Source organism: Diadema setosum, chromosome 12, assembly GCF_964275005.1.
Source record: "Diadema setosum chromosome 12, eeDiaSeto1, whole genome shotgun sequence".
NCBI classification, from domain to species: domain Eukaryota; kingdom Metazoa; phylum Echinodermata; class Echinoidea; order Diadematoida; family Diadematidae; genus Diadema; species Diadema setosum.
Window position 1 is genome coordinate 7,984,624 of NC_092696.1, and position 20,462 is coordinate 8,005,085.

Here is a 20,462-nt window from a genome sequence, read left to right on the forward strand (position 1 = left end):
TTATTTTTTCGCGCTTGGTCGGGTAAGAAGAGTTTCGCATGTTTTTAATTCCATGAAATCAAGACATCAACTACTGAAACATATGGCTAGCAAAAATGTTTGTGTGCTTTCATTATCGCGCTAGTTTCTGGTAGCGTGAAATGCACGAAAATTTCAACACCACAAAAATTTCCACTTTTACAGTTTGTAATATTTCTGGATTCCATCAGTCTACATGTATGTTTGGGTTTCTTCCCAAAAAGTATGGAAAGTTATCATCAATTCTCATCAAACTTCATGCAGTTGCTTGTGTGTTTGCAAGAAATACATGTACTGTACTACATGTACATCTTCTTGACTACAATTGTATTTATCTAGCACACTGTACGAGGGAGGAATGAAAAAAAAAAGGAAAAGGATTAATTAAAGGACAAGTTCACCTTCATAGACACGTGGATTGAGTGAGTGCAGCAATATCAATAGAACACATCAGCAAGAGTTTGAGGAAAATCGGACAATCCGTTTAAAAGCCATGAATTTTTGAAGTTTCTGCTTAGTCACTGCTGGATGCGAAGACTACTACAGCTTGTGATGTAAAGAAAGTACCAAGTATAAGGAAAATTAAAGATATTTTCACTTTTCTCGCATACTACAACACTTGACTTCCCTCTTTCAGAAGACAAGGGGAATAATATTACCCTTAAAGGCATAATTTACCATTTGCAGATGAAAGCATTAGTGCTATAAAATAGTTCTAAAATGTGAGTTAGGGATAGAAACAACCACTGTCAAAATTTGAATCCATATAATCGATGTTAAGTGTTGTTAAATACACAAAATGTGAACAATAGTTATAATAAAAAAATTTCCAAACTAAACCGTATACAGTTACGGTTTATTGAGAAAAACCCTGATATCTCCTTATATTTTAGGTTTTATTGCAAATATTTCATATGGTAGGATGTTTTATGATACAACAGACCTACACATATACATCAAATATGATATCGTGAAAATTTTTGAAATCACTGCTCCCAAAGGTAAACTGGACCTTTAACATACGTCAGTGACAAGTCGGAGAAATGTGCACTTTTTTCAAAAAGTAAAATTTTGTGAAATTCTCTTTATATTTTCCTTATATCGTTGTACACATGTGACATCATACACTCTAGTAGTCTTCTCATCCAGCAGTGACTATGCAGATACTTAAAAAATTCATAACTTTTAAACGGATTGTCCGATTTTCCCTGAACTTTCACTGATGTGTTTTACAAACATTGCTGCATTCACTCAATCCACATTTAAATGAAGGTGGACTTGTCCTTTAAGTTAAGAAAAAACAGAAGATATGCAGTCACATACTATTACACTCATACAAGATATGACACAGATGCATATTCTAATATAGATTATTTTTATTTACAGGTATTTGTACAAGTCTAAACATTTAAAAAAGTAATTCTATTACAGGTTACACTGTGAAAATCATGAAACTCAAAACAATGTGTATGTATCTCCAAACACACAGTACTCCTTATCAAACACAGAGGCATGATTTTGACACCACATTGAAACTAGCAGCATTCGTCCACTGATTCTTGCACTTGAAGTAAAGATCTCTTTACCGAGTATGTTGTGCCAGTATGAAGGCATGTTTAAGGATTGTTCACATACAATTAGAGTTTCCCTATACAGTCAACTTCTGGTATGAAGTCCTTGGGACCAGCAGTTTTCTTTCGTTATACTCTTAAAAGTGGATATTTTTGCGCGACTAAGTTTTCGCGCTCGGTCGGGTAAGAAGAGCTTTGCATGTTTTTAATTCTGCCGAATCAAGACATCACGCACAGGAACATATGGCTAGCAAAAATATTTGCATGCTTTTATTTTCGCGGTAGTTTCTGGTTGGGCGAAATGCGCGAAAATTTCAACACCATGAAAATTTCCACTTTTATAGTATTGAAATTTTGTCATAACTGAACAAATAAACAATGAAAAATATAGAGGTGAAAACGTTGGGACTTGAATTTTTACTTCCGGATCCTTGTAACCGGAATTTTGTTGTAACTGTGTCCGTTATAGCGGGAGTGCACTGCAGTAACTCTTGACAGATGTATGACAAATCTGATCTGTGCATCACATTACGTGAATTCACACACAAACAGTAGTGTGTGAGTTCGAGTGAGTGAGTGTGTGTGGGGGGGGGGGGAAGGGGCGTGTGCGTGCGTGTGTGTGGGTGGGCATGATTATTATTTGTTTATTTTGGTCTCTGAAAATTAAGGCACATACATTCTTCTTCTTCTCCTAGTTGAAGAAGGCCCATACCAAAGATAAAAGCCCTCAGAAGTTTAAACAAACTTTGCTAAGAAATCTGTTTTTAGATTTTAGATAAAGACCGTCACACAGTACATTGTATCATGGGTCAAATTTAACCACAAATTAGATTTCCCATAATCAGTTGACATTTCTGTATGAATACCAGTAGTACTGGTAATAATACAGTCTGTAATAATAATGATAATTGATAAAAAATAACAAGCTTTCTAAGATTTAAGTACCTGATCAGGTAATGCAGATTTTTCTCTTCCCCACTGGCTAGCAAGGATTAAGGAACTATAACTGTGTCCCACACTTCACACAAATCACTCTTTTGTACATCTGAACATGAATAAAAAGTAAATTGGATGTTTATGTACAAATCTTGACTGGAGAGGTGTTTGCAGATGACCAAAAGCTAGCAGTCAAGTGACTTCTGAGGGAAAATTTTACAATCCTGGTTGAAGTGCTGAAAATGTCAATGAACATGGGTAAAGAAGAAATATTGTGCAGTTTTTTCAATTCTGATCATCATGGGAAACGATGCAAAACAGACTTTCATGATACAGTGGTCACGAAAAATGTATTTTTGACTTTTATAACTTTAACACAAAAAGCAGGATTTTGATAATTTTCACTGCCAAAGTCTTTGCCCTATAACCATTTGCCATTCTGAAGAATGTTTTACTACTTTGGCTGTCATAGGGGAATGGCTCTCACAGAAGGTCCAAAGAGCTTGGAAGTCTTCGGGAGCGGAGGTACCAGCTTACTGTTCTATTGACTCAAATAAATTCTGGCTGGCTTTGCCATGTTGACTGTAATTGGTTTCAAGCATCAGTCTCATGGAGTCTTCCACCCCAGTCACTAGCCCTGCATCTTTCCATTGTTGCCCGGTGGTTTGATCCTTGCCATGTGCAATTCTGAAAACTGATTTACTGCTTGGTTGTCACAAAAGAATCCCAAGTGGATCTATCTGAAGGTCCACAGGATTTTTACCCCGCGCTCACATTGGTCCCTGCAACGCAGAGAAAATCACACGCTGTGGGACTTTCTCCTCGAAAACAATACTGTACTCGCTTGGACTTGTCTTCCCACCCCCGCAAAGCAAGTTGGGTCCAGAGACAAGATTTGGAGGGGAGAGTGGCCTTGGGCAGAGAGTGATAGCATCCAGCTGTATTCATCAAATGTGCCCGTATGCAATGTCTGGTTTCACGTGGCAGGGCTCGCCCCAAGCCCCAACTGCCCCCACAGCTCAGGGACAGGCGATATAGCAGTGTGGACGTCAGTTGTATTTGAGATCTGTGGCAACTGTTCCGGCAATGCAGGGTCCAATGTCAAAGCGGGGTATGACTTCGGGAGACACCAGCTCAATGTTCTATTACTTCACACAGGAAGTCTAGTTGGGTTTTATCAGTTCAGCATCAGTCTCACATACACTTCCACCCCAGTCACTAGTCCTACACCTTTGCATTGTTGTGCAGTGGTTTGATCCTTGCAAATTTTGACAGTCCTAGTCGAATGCCTGGACCAGGTGAGACTAGCTTGACTCCACCGAGTGGGTTGTTCCCTGAAGCTGTAAAACAGAAAATAAATCACACAAATTGATTTGGAGACAAGAAGTCTATTATTGACTCTAGCAATCATAACAGAGATAGTGTTGACTTCACAAAATATGGTGTTCCTTGATTAGAAAAACACACATCACTTTTATTTTGATGAATATCAAATCTGCAGTTAATCATCAACATAAGTTATGCTATTAAAATAAAGGCCACACTGATAAATGTGTAATCTTGTAATATCACACTTCATTTATAAAGATTAAATTTGATATCAATCTAATGTTTTCAATAAGGCATAACCACAGGAAGTTACATCTTAGAAATATCCCAACCCTACCCCCAAATAAAGAATAGGGCAAGACATTACTGTAAAAGTGGATATTTTCGTGTGACTAATTTTTCGCGCTCAGCAGGGTAAGAAGAGTTTCGCATGTTTTTGATTACGCGGAATCAAGACCTCAACTACTGGAACGTATAGCACGCATAAATATTTGCATGCTTTTATTTTCACGCTAGTTTCTAGTTGCGCGAAAAGCGCAGAAATTTCAACATCGCTAAAATGTCCACTTTTACAATACCTCAAATGATACAACTACATGTACATAGATAAATAAACATATTAATTCCAGTGCAACACTTGAGTGCATCATGTAGTAGAGAGTTCTTTACTTCCATTAAATGCTAAGGTAAGGTGGGAAAAAGGTCCCTAAGATCAGAAGAAAGACTCACCTTTTCCAGTATTGTAGGGGGGGGGGGGGTATAAAAGTGTTTCCCTGAATACTTACACTAATGCAATGCCACTTGAATAGAGTTTTATGCTGACTTTGATGTTTGCATTTATTTTTTCTTATTACAACGTAGAAGTATGGAAAGCAATTTTTATCCCGAGGAGAAAAAAAAAAAGAATCAGAAGCACGGGAAAGTTTGTGCTTATCTCACAGCCAGGTACATCTTTAAATTTGCAAATTTTTCTTTTCTTTATATCTTATTGCAACATTTGGCAACAGCACAACAACAAAGACAAAACATTCCCCCTCTTTTCTGCAATGAATGCCTCCCTCAGATAGAGCCATGCAATGTGCTGTATACCCCATACACTTAGCAAGCCTAATTTTTATTTGCAAATCGGGACTTCAGTTCCCAACAATTTTGTTAGTCGTTACATTCACAACCTGGAATATGGTATTATTGTGCATCTTATGCGTGTCCCTTGTACTAGGCATCACAACAGATACGCGTGCACATTGCATTCATGTCAGGATCAGAAATAATATTTTTGTGTGTTGTTACAATTTCTGAGCACCTGCTTCACAATATTCAAGAAAATAAAAACCCCAATAAAAATATCAGTGTTCCTTCCACTACTCTCCGAGAACCCTTAATGCCCCCAAACAATTCTTTTTTCCTGTCATAAAAAAAAACCCAGACATGTTGGAAATCAGCCTGTGTGAAAGCAGTACATAATGTACATCCCCTTTCCACAGTCAACTGCATGTGCCATCGAACAATGCAAAGTATCAGTAGGATGTGAGATTGAATAGAGCATGCGCTGGGCTCGCAAACTCTTTTGTTATACCCTATAAGGGCTGCCAAATGGGATCAGCAAAAGTCAAAATCTAGTGAGCCCAGCCTTGATTGGTACATCAGAGCTCCACACTAACTTTTTTTTTTTTTTTTGTGGCCCGAAAAAAACAATTAAAAACATTAAAAGTCCTTTCTTTTATGAGTCACACACTCACTGTATGCATTTATGCAATTCCGGCACAAAAAGTTACGAATTTATTGACATACTTTTCACAAAATTTTGGTGGCCCGAGGCGGGCCACCAAATTTGTCCTTTTTTGAAATTTGGTGGCCCGACTTTCATTTTTGGTGGCCCCAGGCCACCAGGCCACCATCAGTGTCGAGCCCTGGGTACATACATCTTCATAAAAGTTTTAGAGCATAACTGCAAATATACTACGTTGGAAAAGGTAAATTAGACAAAAATACATGCAGTCTTAATACAGAAATGGAACAGATATTTGTATTAAAAACTCTAATCTTTCGATCAAAGTCATTTTTCTGGTCAGCATAACATAAATAAATATAAAGTTATGACCAGGTTCCCGTATATTTGACGCTATCAAATCTGGTATACCAGGTTCCCATATGCGAGTGGACACTGTGGGAGCGTGGTGTACCAGGTTCCCGTAAGGAATAGGTAAAAAGAGTTATACACTATACCAGCTGAGGGTGAGGTCAGTGGTCTTTTCATGCTCGCCAGTCCCATCCTCGGCGACGCGACACCACTGGTCTTGAGAGCTGGGGCAGTCCCTGTTGTCTGGGATGGTGGGGTGAATCCCTTGGGAGGCCCCGCCCTGCCAATGGGAGCTCGCCGGACCAAAGAAGCACCTGGGGACTTGCTGGCCGGAGCTGTCAAGAGATTAGGGAGATTGACCAAAGATACGGTATATAGCCAACTGTGCACAAGACAACAATGCATATAGGCGGGGGCGGACATCCGGGCATTTTCAACATGGAGCCCTAGTAACCGACCCGGCCGATGAAAACAAATGCGTAGCGACCGTACCTTAGTGCAGCGCTCAGCAATGCATCGCATGCATAATACACGCACGGTACATGCATAATGCACTGCACTGAATGAACGCTATACACTAGTGTGCTATTATCGGTTATTTTTGCACAGCTTTCTGATATTTTTACTGCAGATTCGTACATCATTTCATCGTTTGTTTCACATCCTCACAATGCCTCGAAGTTGTGTTGTGTTTGGCTGCCATAATCATAGTCTAATGTTGGACAAAAAACGATCTTTCTTTGAACTTCCAAAACGTGATCGCAGTCCAGAAAGAAGGAACCGGTGGTTAGCTGCTATCAGCCGGGAGAATGAAGACGGATCCCACTGGAGTCCAGTGAAGTCAAGGACGATATGCTCTGAATTCAAATTACTGGAAGTAAATGATAACCGACTACTAACCAGGTGTACTCGTTAGGTACATGTACACATCGGCGAACTGAATGTCTGGCCACGATGTAGGGTCATTGATCCACGAGTCTGCGGGTACACGGTAGCCCGACCAGACGCTGTTAATACGCTACGCGAATACGTATGTACAGCGGCGACTGGGCTGTGCATAGTTAGGTACACGGTAAGGACAAACTGCAAGGCCGATGGAGGACAGTTTAGTCTCGTATCTCTCCTTTGCTTCCCGTGAAAGTTTATCACAGTAATCGAAAGACATCATATAATCTATGAAAGCATATTTTAACTGAAACAATGAACTAGATTCAGCGGTAAATAAAAGTGAAATGAACAGCATTAAACGTGACAGTAGTAACACAGCATGAACTGACAGCTCCACTGTAGATCCACGTAAACTCCGTTTATGTGTGCTAATGAACGGTCCCATATATTGCAATTCGCGTATTGTATGACGGCATTGCATGCTCTGTTGCACGCTCGTTTGACGGCTATTGTTTTCATCGCAATAAGGGCAGCGAGTTCGTCGCTATGCGGAAGTGACGTCACTCCGCCCCCGCCTATATGTCAAATAATCAACAAAGTCAATGAATATTAAAAAGTCCCAAGGTACATTCATAGCATCGGGTCTAGGGCAATTACCCCCTGGGCAATTACCCCGGACCCTTCCCCTGTCCCTAATCCTAATCCTAATCCTGAAACTAATCCTAACCATAACCCAAACTCCTAACACTAAACCTAACCCTAACCCTAATCTTAACTCTAACCTTACCACTAACCAGTATTTAGCCGGGGGGTAATTGCCCTCTGGGGGTAATTGCCCGGATACGCATAGCATCAAATGTGTTATTCCTCTACACTATAAAACACATATTTTCGCGGCATGAAATTTTCACGAATTAGAGCAGACGGCCTTTTAGACAAGAATTTTTGCGTGCATTTTAATTTCGCAAATCTTGGCTCTCGTGAAATTCCCCAAATTAAAATGCATGCGAACATTCCTCGTTTTACAGTACATACAGACAAGATCACCTTGTGTGGAGCTGACTGTAAATTTAAACATGGTTCCAAAAAGTCTTTTGATCACGGTATGAGTCACAAACCCTTTCCGTGCAATATAGGTAAGTCTGCTGCTCCTATTAGCAACATGATTGTCAACAACGTCAATGCCATTTTGAAACACCTGTCCTTAGAGGGTTAAATTGACATTCAACAACAAAGAGCGCCCTCTACCTGGCTTTGGAGACGGTTTGGCGCCAGCAGTTCGTGGTTTCCTCGAAGAAGCCTTGTTCTCCGTTTTCTTTGCCTCCCGCTTGGTTTCCTTCTTGGATTTGGTCTGCTTCCGTTTCTTGGACTTTGATGCCGAAAAGTCCTCATCCCCTTCATAGTCATCATCGTCGTCGTCATCATCGCACGTAGGATCGTCATCATCGCTGGCATCAAAACCTGGTGCCATTGCCAATTGGAGGAGTAAGTGAAGAGTGAATTAGCTTACAATTATTTACCAAAAAATCATTACCCCATCTTAGTTTTACTCTTGGTGCACAATATGCTATGCTATATATATACCTATATTATATGAGCAACTTTCATTGGTCATCTGATAATGTCCTCTGGTTACCATAGTAACAATGCATAAACACAAAAATACAAATTCTGCATTACTGAGGAATAGCAATGTCAAACAACCAAAATGTCTTTTCATCATCACATCTGGCTAACCTGCATCAAAGTCCTCATCTTCATCACTCTTTTTCCTCCGCTTGGTCTTGTTGCCGTGGGCAACATCCGCATCCCCATCATCGTCATCTCCATCAGCCATCCCCCGCTGCTTGGCAACCGCTGCCACTGCTGCCTTCCTCCTACCCCTCCTCCCGCCATCCAAGACGTCCTCCACACTGGTGTCGAGCGTTTCGATCACGTCAAAATCAGCAGTGTTGCTGCTTTCGCATGGTCCACCATGCCTTGAGGACGTCCTTGGGGCAGTCGTTTCTGTTCTTGTCTTTACAGGGGAGGATGATGCAAGCGGTATCGGGAGATTCTCTTTATCCTCATTACCATCTGCCCCACTGGCCTTGACATTTGCGTCATCTGATGCCATCGTGGATGTTTCTGACATGACTGTAGTTGAGAGTTCTGCAACATATTTTGACCAAAGAGAGAAAATGGAAAACATGTGTCAGATCCAAATATTACAGCAATTTGAAACTTATGAATTACGCACTTTGTATTAAAGGAGGGATATCAGTATCATGATTTTTATTTCTGTGATTCCTATATCATCATCACTGGCATTTCCATTATCTTCATGGTCATTATCATTACAATCATCATCATTATCACTATTAGTCAACTGCTACCATTCCATCAACCAAAATGGGTGTGGCAAGAAATCACTAGTGGCAGGTGCACGAAAGTAAAGAGGGAACAAACTGTGTGGAGGTTAAAGGTCCTGTTTACCTTTGGGAGCACTGAGTTTAAAAATGCTAAAGATATCACTTTTGATGCATATGTGTAGGTCAATTGAATCAGAAAACATCCGACCATACAAAATTTGAGCAATACAGTCTAAAATATATGGAGATATTGCTATTTTTCTCATTAAACCATAACTGTAGACGTTTTAGTCTGGAAACCTTTTTATTATATTGTTCGCATTTTGTATATTCTAAAACAATACTTAACATTGATAAGACGGGTTCAAATTTTCACATTGGTTGTTTCTATCTGTCACTCACATTTCAGAACTATTTTGAAGCACTAGTGCTGGGTTTTTGTTTCATCTGCAAAAGGTAAATTATGCCTTTAAATGGAGTTCAGTGGGTTAATGAGTGACCACGCCTTACCAGGAGCCTTCGGTGTTGAATGGACCATCACGTTGACCGCCTTGGACTTCTTCCGTGGCGGTTCCTCCGTCTCCTGGCTGGACACCTGTTTGGACATCTCCAGGGCCAGCTCAAGCTCCCGGTCAAACATGCGGTCCTCAATAGGCTTCCTGTACGACAACGACGACAATGACAACGATGGCATGAACACAATGAAATGACATCTGTGGCTATACATGTATATACATGTAAATAAAAGATTTCTTCTGAAAGCACAATATACTACTGCTGAATCTCGATTTACACACTTGAACAGCAGTTTTGATTATTTTTTATTTTCCTCAAACTTTCACTGATGTGTTCTTCTAATATTGCTGCATGTACATTTTATACATCTTGCATGAAGGTGAACTTATCCTTTAAAGAATCCAATGTTTGCAAAGAATGGATATGAACAGGTTTTTGTTTCCATAAACATGATGCAATTGCTGAGAAGGCTTGGTTCACACATGACGACTTCATTATAGGAGTTACAAGTAAGTTCTTACCAGTAGAATGGAGGCTACGACTTGGCACATATTCTAAAACAACTGATTGCTTTCCAAGTAATGAACAAAATTTTGTATTCAATAGTCTTTGACTGGTAGCCAAAGCAAACTTTTCAACACGGGTGTAATGTGGTTCCTTTCACTAGTCTAAAGACACAATTATGGTCGTGACTTTGCTCTCTGCAGTTTGGCTTATTGGAAAGATTACATACAGCATCATACAGCAGAGAATTTAAAGGGATAGTGTTGGTGGATATGAGCATTGGGCTTTTAACTTTTTGCGAGATACAGAGAAACCACTAATGACATAGCACAGAGCAAACCATTCTACTGGGAATTCAAAGTTTATTTGATGAAAATCAGTTTTGGAATCCCTGAGCCATCCAAAAACAAAGTAAAACAAAGGGGTCGTAATAAAAAGTGGGTCCCACCTTGTATTCGAATCACTCTGTTTTGGATATCTCAGCCATTTCAAAACCAATTTTCATCAAATAAATGTTGAATTCCTCTTGGAATTACATGCTCTTTCATATTTCAAAAGAGGTCATTCATGATCTCACCAAAATATTAAAAAAACCCTAAGTTAGGTCTCAACTAAAACTATATGATCGCTTTAAGATAGATTTCTCCATGCAACATACCTCTCCTTTCTCTTCCCCCGTGATGTATCTCTGAATTCATCGTAATCCTCGTCTGGATCTTTTGCGGGCTTCTTCTTCTTGGCTGGTTTCTTGACCTTCTTCTCCTTCTCTTCTTTCGGCTTCTTGGTGGTAGGGGGAGTGGGCTCTGTGAAGTCACCTGTAGCATCCACAATATGATGGGGAAAGGTTAAAGTCAATGTTCAACGTTTCCAATTTGTTTGTTTTTTCTTTTTAATAAGGGGAAAAATTGAGCTGCATGGTGCTATCTATATGTGACCCGCTACAACAAAATGGTCCTAAAGTCGTGCACGGTCGAAGCCGTGAAAATCGAGTTTGAAGTTAGAGCATCAAAATTGGTCAAAACTTACGATTTCCTGAATTTGACATATTATTAGAGTCTGACATGTCTTCTATCATCTGTCGAAATTTTGAAGCAAAATGATGAAAGGAAAGACCAAAAAATAGCGTTTTTCTGGGCCATGTTTTTTTGGCGTTTCAACGAAGCAGAAACTGGTTCGAACATTTGGATTGAGCGCCACACATAGGCTCCGCCCCTAACAACAACCAGAGTGATCTCATTGGTCAGTTTGCTGCTTGCCGCTAACTGAAGCGTGAAGCTCGCACACTGCCCAGTCGACTGGTGCGTGCGGGCGGGTTGCGCTATGCCTAGCCGCTTCTCCTGACATCCTGGTCACTGATTGGTCGGTGAGGAGACCGCCGACGCTGTGTTTGAATGAGCATTTCGGGGGTTGCTAGGGCTTAACTTCTATTGTCCGGAGGTGAATACTGACTTGCGTGTCTCTTGATTGTGATTGCGTCGCCGGATGGCACAGCAACTGACCTCCACGCGGTCCATCCTGGAAACGTTCAACGTCCGACGGCTAACGAGTTGCATACCTCTCGGTCTCCTGACCTGATCTGATCTTCTTGAGACACCCGAGTCTCTGTACACGCTACTACTAGCCTGTTCATCGAGGAACTCTTGTGAACTCCTTTGTAAATATTGTATATATTGTTCCAATTTGTGTATATCATCGCATGACCTCACATAACAATGCCTGCTCCTGGGGTCTTACAACTCAACGTAGAGGGCCTCACTCCTGCAAAGAGAGATGTCATACATCATCTTGCCTCGCAGCATGAAGCACTTGTGATCCTCCTCCAAGACACACATCTCTTAGACTCAGACAAGTCCTGTGCCAGCATTCCAGGCTTCCTTCTACTTGCCTTTACAGGCAGCCGGCATCATGGTATTGCGACATATGTGAAATCCTGTGTGAAAGACTGCAGCGTCATTGCCACCTGCGCCGAGAACGCTGCCGTCCAATGGCACCACATTAAGGTGCAAGGCCTTCACATCATCAATGTCTATAAACCTCCTCCTACACAGCTTGTCCCCAATGACCTTCCCCACGCACCGTCTCCGGTTCTGTATGCCGGCGACTTCAACTGCCAGCACACTGACTGGGGATATAATTACTGCACCTCGAATGGCGAAGAGCTATGCAACTGGGCTTCAGAACTCGACCTTAACCTGCTATTTGACAGACGTCAACCTGCCACTTTCTACTCCAGTCGATGGGACTCCTCAACCAACCCAGACCTTGCATGGTGGCAAAGTGATTCCTCTGAGGCCCCTGAAAGACTAGTGCTGGACAGCTTTCCTCACAGCCACCATAGACCTATTATTATCAGAGGCACACCCCTAGTGACTCCAACCATGACACGCCCAGCAAAAAGATGGAACTTCCGCAAGGCAAACTGGAACATCTATAAGGAAGAGACAGATAACCTAGCAGCCAATCTTCCTTGCCCATGGACCACGGACATCAACAAGGCATATAGTGCCTTCCTCCAGGCAGTCAGCGCTTCATCAAAAGCAACCATCCCACGAGGCTGTCGGAAAGAGTACATCCCTGGATGGGACGAGGAGTGTGAACGGCTCCACAAGACTCTCCAAAACTCCCCAAATGCTGAACATGCCGCAGAGGTGGCAGCCCAGCTGAAGTCCCACCTTGACGACACGCGGAAGGCACGCTGGCGGGAAGCCTGTGAGAGCATCGACTTTACGCACTCAAGCCGGAAAGCTTGGCAACTAATCAACAGACTCACTGGGAGGACAACCAAGAAAAAGGCCTGCCCCGTCACGCCAGATGCAATAGCACGTACTCTCATCAACAACGGAAGATACCCTTTCCCTGACAAGGACTTCTCCCGCGATGTCAACAACAAACTGAAAGAAATGAGAAACAGTCCATCTGCTGATCGTGGTCTCACAGCAGCCTTCACCATCTCCGAAATGAAACAAGGACTAGGCACTCTCAAGCATGGGAAAGCCCCTGGCCCTGACAACATCCACCCAGAACAACTGCTACACATTGGCCCTCGCCTTAATGACTGGCTCAGACACTTCATGTCACGATGCATCTCTGATGCCAAAGTCCCCCTGCTGTGGAAGAAGGCCACTGTTGTAGCCATTCTAAAGCCGAACAAACCCAGAAATGACCCTAAGAGCTACCGCCCCATCTCACTTCTGTCGGTGCCCCTGAAACTGTTCGAACGACTCATTCTAAATAGGATAGAACCTATCCTCGAGCACTTCCTACCAGATGAACAAGCAGGCTTCAGGAAAGGGCGTAGCACTGAAGACCAAGTGCTTGCAGCAACCAACCAAATCGAAGCTGCCTTCGAGGACAGGAAGAAATGTGGAGCTGTATTCATTGACCTCTCATCTGCCTACGACACAGTCTGGCATCGAGGACTTACCCTCAAGCTCCATCAAGCACTACAAGACAGACAGATGGTCCAAGCCATCACAAACATCATTACAGACCGCTGCTTCAAAGTAATCACTGACGGAGCATCCAGCAGAACAAGGACCCTCAAGAACGGCGTCCCCCAAGGCTCGGTTCTTGCACCGGCACTCTTCAACCTGTACACAGCAGATATCCCCCACATCAGCAGCTCGAAATACGCCTATGCTGATGACCTGGCTATTCTCTCCACATGAAACTCCTTTGAAGAAGCTGAACACACCCTCACCCAAGATATGCAGACTCTGCAGACCTACTACCACCAATGGCGGCTAAAACTTAATGCACAAAAGACCATCTCTTCTGTGTTCCACCTGAACAACAAGGAAGCAGACCGCCAACTCCATGTCAAACTTCAAGGAACCGATCTTCCATTCTGTGCTACTCCAACTTACCTCGGAGTGAAACTCGACCGCTCACTCACCTTCCGTCACCATGCACTGAATGTAGCTGGGAAAGCATCTGCCAGAGTGTGCCTTCTACGCAGACTATGCGGCCATGACTGGGGAGCAGATTTTACCACCCTCCGCTCCACCGCCCTCGCCCTTGTCTACGCTCCAGCGGAATACTGCGTCTCTGCCTGGGGGCGTAGCTGCCATACCAAGAGAGTGGACACCCAACTCAACTCTGCTCTCCGCACCATCACAGGCTGCCTGAAACCAACCCCCACCCACCAGCTCCCTGTGCTAGCAGGCATTCCACCCCATCACCTCAGAAGAGAAGCCGCTACAAGACAGGCAGCACTGAAGGCTGACACGGAAGAACACCATCCCCTCCACACCAAGATGCACGCTGCCCTCCCTAGACAGCGCCTCAAAAGCAGGAAGCCTTTTATCAGGACTGCACAAGCCCTCTCCTCAGAGAACAGGAACCTCAGTCGGAAGGCCTGGCTCAAAAACAAATGGAAGGAGCAACAGCCTGCAGGCAGACTCACTAACATGCTGCCACTTACATCTCACCCCTCTGGCTGCGACCTCCCACGAAAGGACTGGTGTCGCCTCAACCGACTCCGCACTGGAGTCGGGCGCTTCCAAGCATGCCTGCACCAGTGGAAACTGTCAGAGACAGACAGATGCGACTGCGGGGAAATACAGACAGCAGATCACCTGGTAGAGGACTGCACCATCCATCGCCTGGCGGGAGGATGGACTGCCCTCCGTAGCCTCACCCCTGCTGCCAGGTCCTGGCTGAGGGACGCAGTCTTCACTGCATAAGACTCAAGACGACAGATCAGACAGACAGACCACAAGCAAGAAGAAGAAGATTGCGTCGCAAGGAGAACTTTTAGGGCACTTTTCTCGAAACAGTGATTTCCCAGACGTCTTGACATGCTCTCTTTTAAACATCGATATCTCCGCAGCCGATTATTTTTATAAGACGTGTTATATATCAATTTAAAGTAGAAAGATTAGGGAATTGTGTCATGCAATTTTCAAATAATCGACCTCGCCCGACTTTAGGATCATTTTGTTGTAGCGGGTCACATATGCTTTCAGACTCTATGAGTGAGTCAATGGTGTGAAGATAAATGCAAACTGCTTTATGGGAGAGGTCTATGGGTGATCACATTTACCATCTCATGTACAACATTTCTCACAGACAATACACACAACTAATTTGAATAAACCATTTAGTGAGGTTAACGAACATGGTGGTACAGATGATTCCCAGTGTAATGAAGTTCCCAGGACTGGTTGTGTTCTTCATTGAAATTAAATGGTGTTATAGTGAAATAGTAAATTATAAAATTATATATGATTTTTGGACCTGAATTTCTACTTTGTCGCAACAAGAATTTTGTTCAAACCATGTTTATTATAATGGGACTGCTCTGTATTCACTTACATCTCTGCTAATAAATGTCAGCATATTTTAGGAAACCTTTTTTTTTTTTTTTTTTGCTGGCAAGGGTTTTCTTTTCCTCATATAAAATTGAGCATCATCATACATCTCAGATAAGCAAAATACGACAGTGAGTTTGTGAAATTGGGCCACTGCAATAATCTAACAGTATCTTCAGAGAAAAGGGACAAAACATTGTGTCCGAAGGCTCCCCTTGATTTGCCGCATCGAAGGCCAAGCACCAAAATTTATAAAAAGGCACATTGGACTATGGACTTATGGTACTTGGTATTCAACCAAAGCATACCGGTAAGTTGAATATAGAATTATATAGAGCATATTCAGGTCTCTTGGTGAATTCCTACTTGGCACTGTCATTTGACCTGCATGAGATCAACTAAACTGAGTCCATGAAACTGACTGAAACTTCATTTTGTGACCTATAAGAAAAACGAGATGTCCTTGCATGACTTAAAATCAAATATTTATGTTTCACAGTGATGACATGATTAATCAGATCAGTATTCAATCCTAAGCAAAAGAAATATGCCAACACTTTACCGTACTTGCTTTTTACAAAACAAGGATGTTTATGCGACTTGAATTTGAAATTATTTGGAACAGGCTGTTCTGGTGGAATATGTCTTTGAATAGAGAAATAAATGAAGAATGTTGATGTAGCTCATACTAACCATCACTGTCACCATCATTATCATCAGCAAAGGCTGTGTAGTTCACTGCCTGTTTTGCCCTGTAAGAAATAAACATAATTAACAAAAATCAGTACTCCTCTCTACAAGAATCAAGATCCATCCTTCTTATTGGGTTTCAACAGTGGGAAATAAATTTGAGAAATTATGAAAACTTAAACAAATGTCCTGAGTTGCAAAGAAGCTGTCATAAAGGGAACCCAGCACCTAGTATGGTAGTAGGCTTTGTAGGGACTCAGACTCAGGCTTTGATAGACAGGTTGGAAGCCGTGCAAAACATCAGCGCGATTTGTTAAAGGGGACTGTTCTAGGCACAGTAGCGTTAACTGGGCTGGGAACTGGTAACACCGACACAGGGTAGGACGCATCACCACATTCCCTGAAGCACTTGCGGGTCGCCTATCCGTCCCAGTTCGAAAAGCCCTGCGTCCAGTCCGAAGGGTTCTCCGGAAGTCATCTTCTACAAGTTATATTTCAATCGCCACAAACAAAAACTGTTATAATATAAGTACTCATTCATTCCAAGAACTATCACAGATTGGAACACACCCCCACCGACAGTCACCGGCATCACAAACAAGGACTCCTTCAAAACAGCAACTCTCCATTACATCCAAGAGCAAAGCAACCACATGTAGTTTCTAAGTTCTCTCGCTCTCCGCGCTATAAACACCGGCACACCACTGTCCACTTGCCCCCTGCTTAGGGATGTTGGACAGAAGAAGGAGAGTGTCTGTTTCTATGGAATAGCTAGCCTAACTCAACTAGAAGAGAACCTAGTGGTCTATTTACTGTAGACTTACCACTACCAGTGCTGTGGCAGTGTAGACCCTTCTACAGTGCATAGATGTCTAGTGAAATCTCATATACATTGTAGACTACACTCATGAGTCATGACAATCACTCATGATATCTATAATCTACATTTGTAAGTATCTTTTTTAAAATTATTATTATAATTTTTCTTTTATCAGGGAGTCAGGTGTCTGACAAAAAATTCTTCTGTGCAGAGGAGTTTTCTATCATTTTATCACTTCTTCCCGAACATCTTTTATGTTACTGTTCAACAGCCCTAAGATTAGGGGCCAACCCGACAGGGGGTGCGCTGGTGTTTATTGCGCAGAGAGAGGTTGAGAAACTAATTGCTTTGGTCTTGGATGTAATGGAGGATTGCTGCTTTGAAGGAGTCTTTGTTTGTGACACCGGTGACTGTCAGTGGGAGTGTGTTCCAATCTGTGATAGTTCTTGGGATAAATGAGTACTCATATAAGTTTTTGTTTGTGGCAATTGGGATAACTTCTAGATTATGACCTCCGGAGAACCCTGCGGACTGGACACAGGGCTTTTCTAACTGGGATGGATAGGTGACCCGCAAGTGCTTCACAGAATGTGGTGATGCCTCCTACTCCGCGTCAGTGTTTCAGCAGTTTCCAGCCCAGCTCACGCCTCTCCTCCATAGACAAGGACATGAACAGTGATGATGAAGGAGGCCAGTGGATTCCATGAAGCCAGATGTAGATGTACAGTACATGTACCGGTATTCTCATCTCAAACCTTCAAACAACACATTCTCCTCTTAGTCTCCGCGGAACATATCCCGAAGGCCCACCAACAAGATACAGAGTAATCATTCTGTCAAATGTCTGAAAAATGACCGCACGAACGTCTATGGCAAGCCAAATGCTCATTCACAATATTACGAAGTTAAATTTAGCGCTCGAACAACTTACTACTACTTTAGTCAATAAACGTAAGTGTACCGATGTAGTGATTGTATGAAGCATTTGGCTTGCCATAGGCGTTCGTGCAGTCATTCTTCAAATGAAGGCGGCAATGAATTGGGGAGCGCTGCAAAGAAATGGAGGAAACAACCAGAAAACAAGAGGAAACAGTGGAAGAGGTGAGTCAAAATGTTTCCTGATTAATCCTGTATATATTTTTTCCAGATTGGTTTGAAAACCAAGCTGGAAAAAATAATAATAATTGTTTTTTCGTTTATTTATGCAAGGGGAAATGGGTCAAAGCTGCGTTCAACCAAAACGATTGAAACTCTCGCAATAGCGTATGTATCAATGGTGTCTGTCTAAGAAGTGAAAAACTGACCCAGCAAATGTCATTACTATAGTATAAATGAGAAGTTTTTCGCGGAATTAGACATACTTGTCGGTCAACTATATACCCTGAGCTGAGCTTTGCCCTTTTGCCTAGCCTTCGGCTTTCTTTTGTTTTGAAGCTTTCCTCGGCCCCCTTCTCTCTGCTCTATTGCTTCTCCTTCTTCCAGTCTGGTACAGTCCGCCTCTGGCATATTATCGTACCTTGTGCTTGTCAAGTGCTGGGTGTAACATAACCCCGGGGCGCTCCTTATACACAGTTATACTGTGGTAGCGTTTGCCATTGGGGTAACTGCTACCAGCAGCCCCAAACGCGTAGCGTAATGGGGCTGCGGACTGTAGCATTCAGGATCATGACAGGGGTAGTATCGTGGATAAATATCAACTTAAAACCGAAAAATTTCTTCAATTTGAATACTTACAGGTGAAGTTGAAGTGTTGACAACAGGTACATTGTAACTTGCAACGTTTGGTTCTGCCAATAGTCTCTTTCTGTTCGAATTGATGACTTAATGTGACTCAGTCGAGAGGAACCTGAGAGAGCTACACTGAATTGACGGCCAGCGCATGCGCACACAGACATCTTATCCGGTCAATGGATCTGAAATTTGTGTGCATGTGATGTGTGCGCATACACTGGCAACACTTCAACTTCACCTGAGTCTTCAAATTGATGTGAAGAAATTTTTCTATTTTAAGTTGATATTTATCCGCAATACTACCTCTGTCATCAATGATCCTGAATGCTACAGTCTGCAGCCCCATTACGTTAACGTGTTTGGGGCTGCTGGTCAACTGGTCGCAGTTACTGTTGGGGCTGGTTGCAGTTAAATTTAACGTTAGGTGACAGCTTACATTGGTCAAATGTTGGTGGAAGCAGCCAGAAGTCTGACGCTTCAGACTGAAGACTACGAGCTACTAGTACAGCGATTAATTATCACCTGTTTGTCAAGATGTTTTGTATGATGATGTACAATTCATTGAATCAATCCACACGATCAGATCACAAAATGACTATTTATTGGGCCTCTACCATGTCTACAATCCCTCTCACTCACGATCGATCTCAGCAGTCTTTTTTCCCCATATCTGCCAAAGCTAAATAAAGTAAAGATTGGAACTCCCTCCCAGCTCCCCCACTCATTAATTTCCATCAAGGACTCAATGGCATTCAAACAAAAGCTAGAGCAAACAGCTCGATTAGATACCATTCCCTCACAGACCGTTATCAACGCTGAGTGATGTTCCAGATGGAGCTTTCCAACCGTGAAACCTCTACATGTGCATTTACCATACATAGATTGGCACGCGTGGGACTTATCCCGGCCCGCCATTTGTGTTCTTATCAAACTCTTACCTGGAAGATCTGCGACTTTCCGTCATCCTTGAATGGCGAAGCGTCAATTCTTCTGCTATCACTCTAAAATTTACTCATAATACAATGTGGCTATCTTTATGTAAGCCTAATACACGACTTTTTGCTGTAAATGTGATATCCTACGTTCGAAACGATGGCAAAATATTTTCGTTCTGTTGAATTCCGCGCGCATCTCCTGTATACAGTATACATATGTAGAACCAAACTAGATCTAGTCTAGATTTTAAACTTTGAAACACTCTGGAAATTTTAAAAATCATATTTGATTCAGTAAAATGCAATGATATTAACCATTAACTTTAATATTTGTCGAATAAAAATTATATAGGGCATTGATAATTTACAACTGGTAGAATTCTTAAGCTTTTTAAACCAGGTCAGAGTGTTTTTAAGATAAAGTGGTGAGATTTTAGACCACAGAGTGTAGAGGAGCATTAGACTACGGTACATAGTGGCAGGGCCTGTAAAATTCGACATCAATACGATTCGACACAATGAAGTGACGTATCGGCATATATATATACTACACTTTGACTCGGGTTTCAAACTACACTGTATTGTTAAATTGTACGATAAAATGTTTATACCATCTTCTTCTTTATCTAATGATGATGATGGTGATGATGGTGATGAAGGTGACGGCGGTGACGGCGGTGATGGCGATGACAATGATGATGATGGTGATGATCTATGGTGATGATGGTGATGATGGTATTTATGATGATGATGATGATTGTGATGATTGTCATCATTATCA

At 42.3% G+C, this 20,462-nt stretch overlaps 1 protein-coding gene across 1 annotated transcript; it reads right to left on the reverse strand.

Annotated features, from left to right (window-relative positions):
- Nucleotides 1–1,376: 1,376 nt before the first annotated feature.
- Nucleotides 1,377–19,865, reverse strand: LOC140236337 (uncharacterized). Its single transcript, XM_072316293.1, has 8 exons — nucleotides 19,685–19,865; nucleotides 16,199–16,257; nucleotides 10,852–11,008; nucleotides 9,684–9,832; nucleotides 8,560–8,973; nucleotides 8,071–8,283; nucleotides 6,081–6,269; nucleotides 1,377–3,865 (listed from the first exon to the last, which is right to left on the reverse strand). The coding sequence occupies exons 1-8, from the start codon at nucleotides 19,708–19,710 to the stop codon at nucleotides 3,750–3,752; spliced, it is 1,323 nt and encodes a 440-aa protein (XP_072172394.1). The 5' UTR covers nucleotides 19,711–19,865; the 3' UTR covers nucleotides 1,377–3,749.
- Between the last annotated feature and the right edge of the window lie 597 nt (nucleotides 19,866–20,462).

Bases quoted from the DNA above. Each gene is read 5' to 3' on its own strand.
- LOC140236337 (XM_072316293.1), bottom strand. From the start codon at position 19,710: ATGACGGAAAGTCGCAGATCTTCCAG. The intron at 8,974-9,683 runs GTAAGGCGTGGT...AATATGTTGCAG, and splicing joins TTCAACACCGAAGGCTCCTG to AACTCTCAACTACAGTCATG. The intron at 8,284-8,559 runs GTTAGCCAGATG...CAATGGCACCAG, and splicing joins AGATGAGGACTTTGATGCAG to GTTTTGATGCCAGCGATGAT.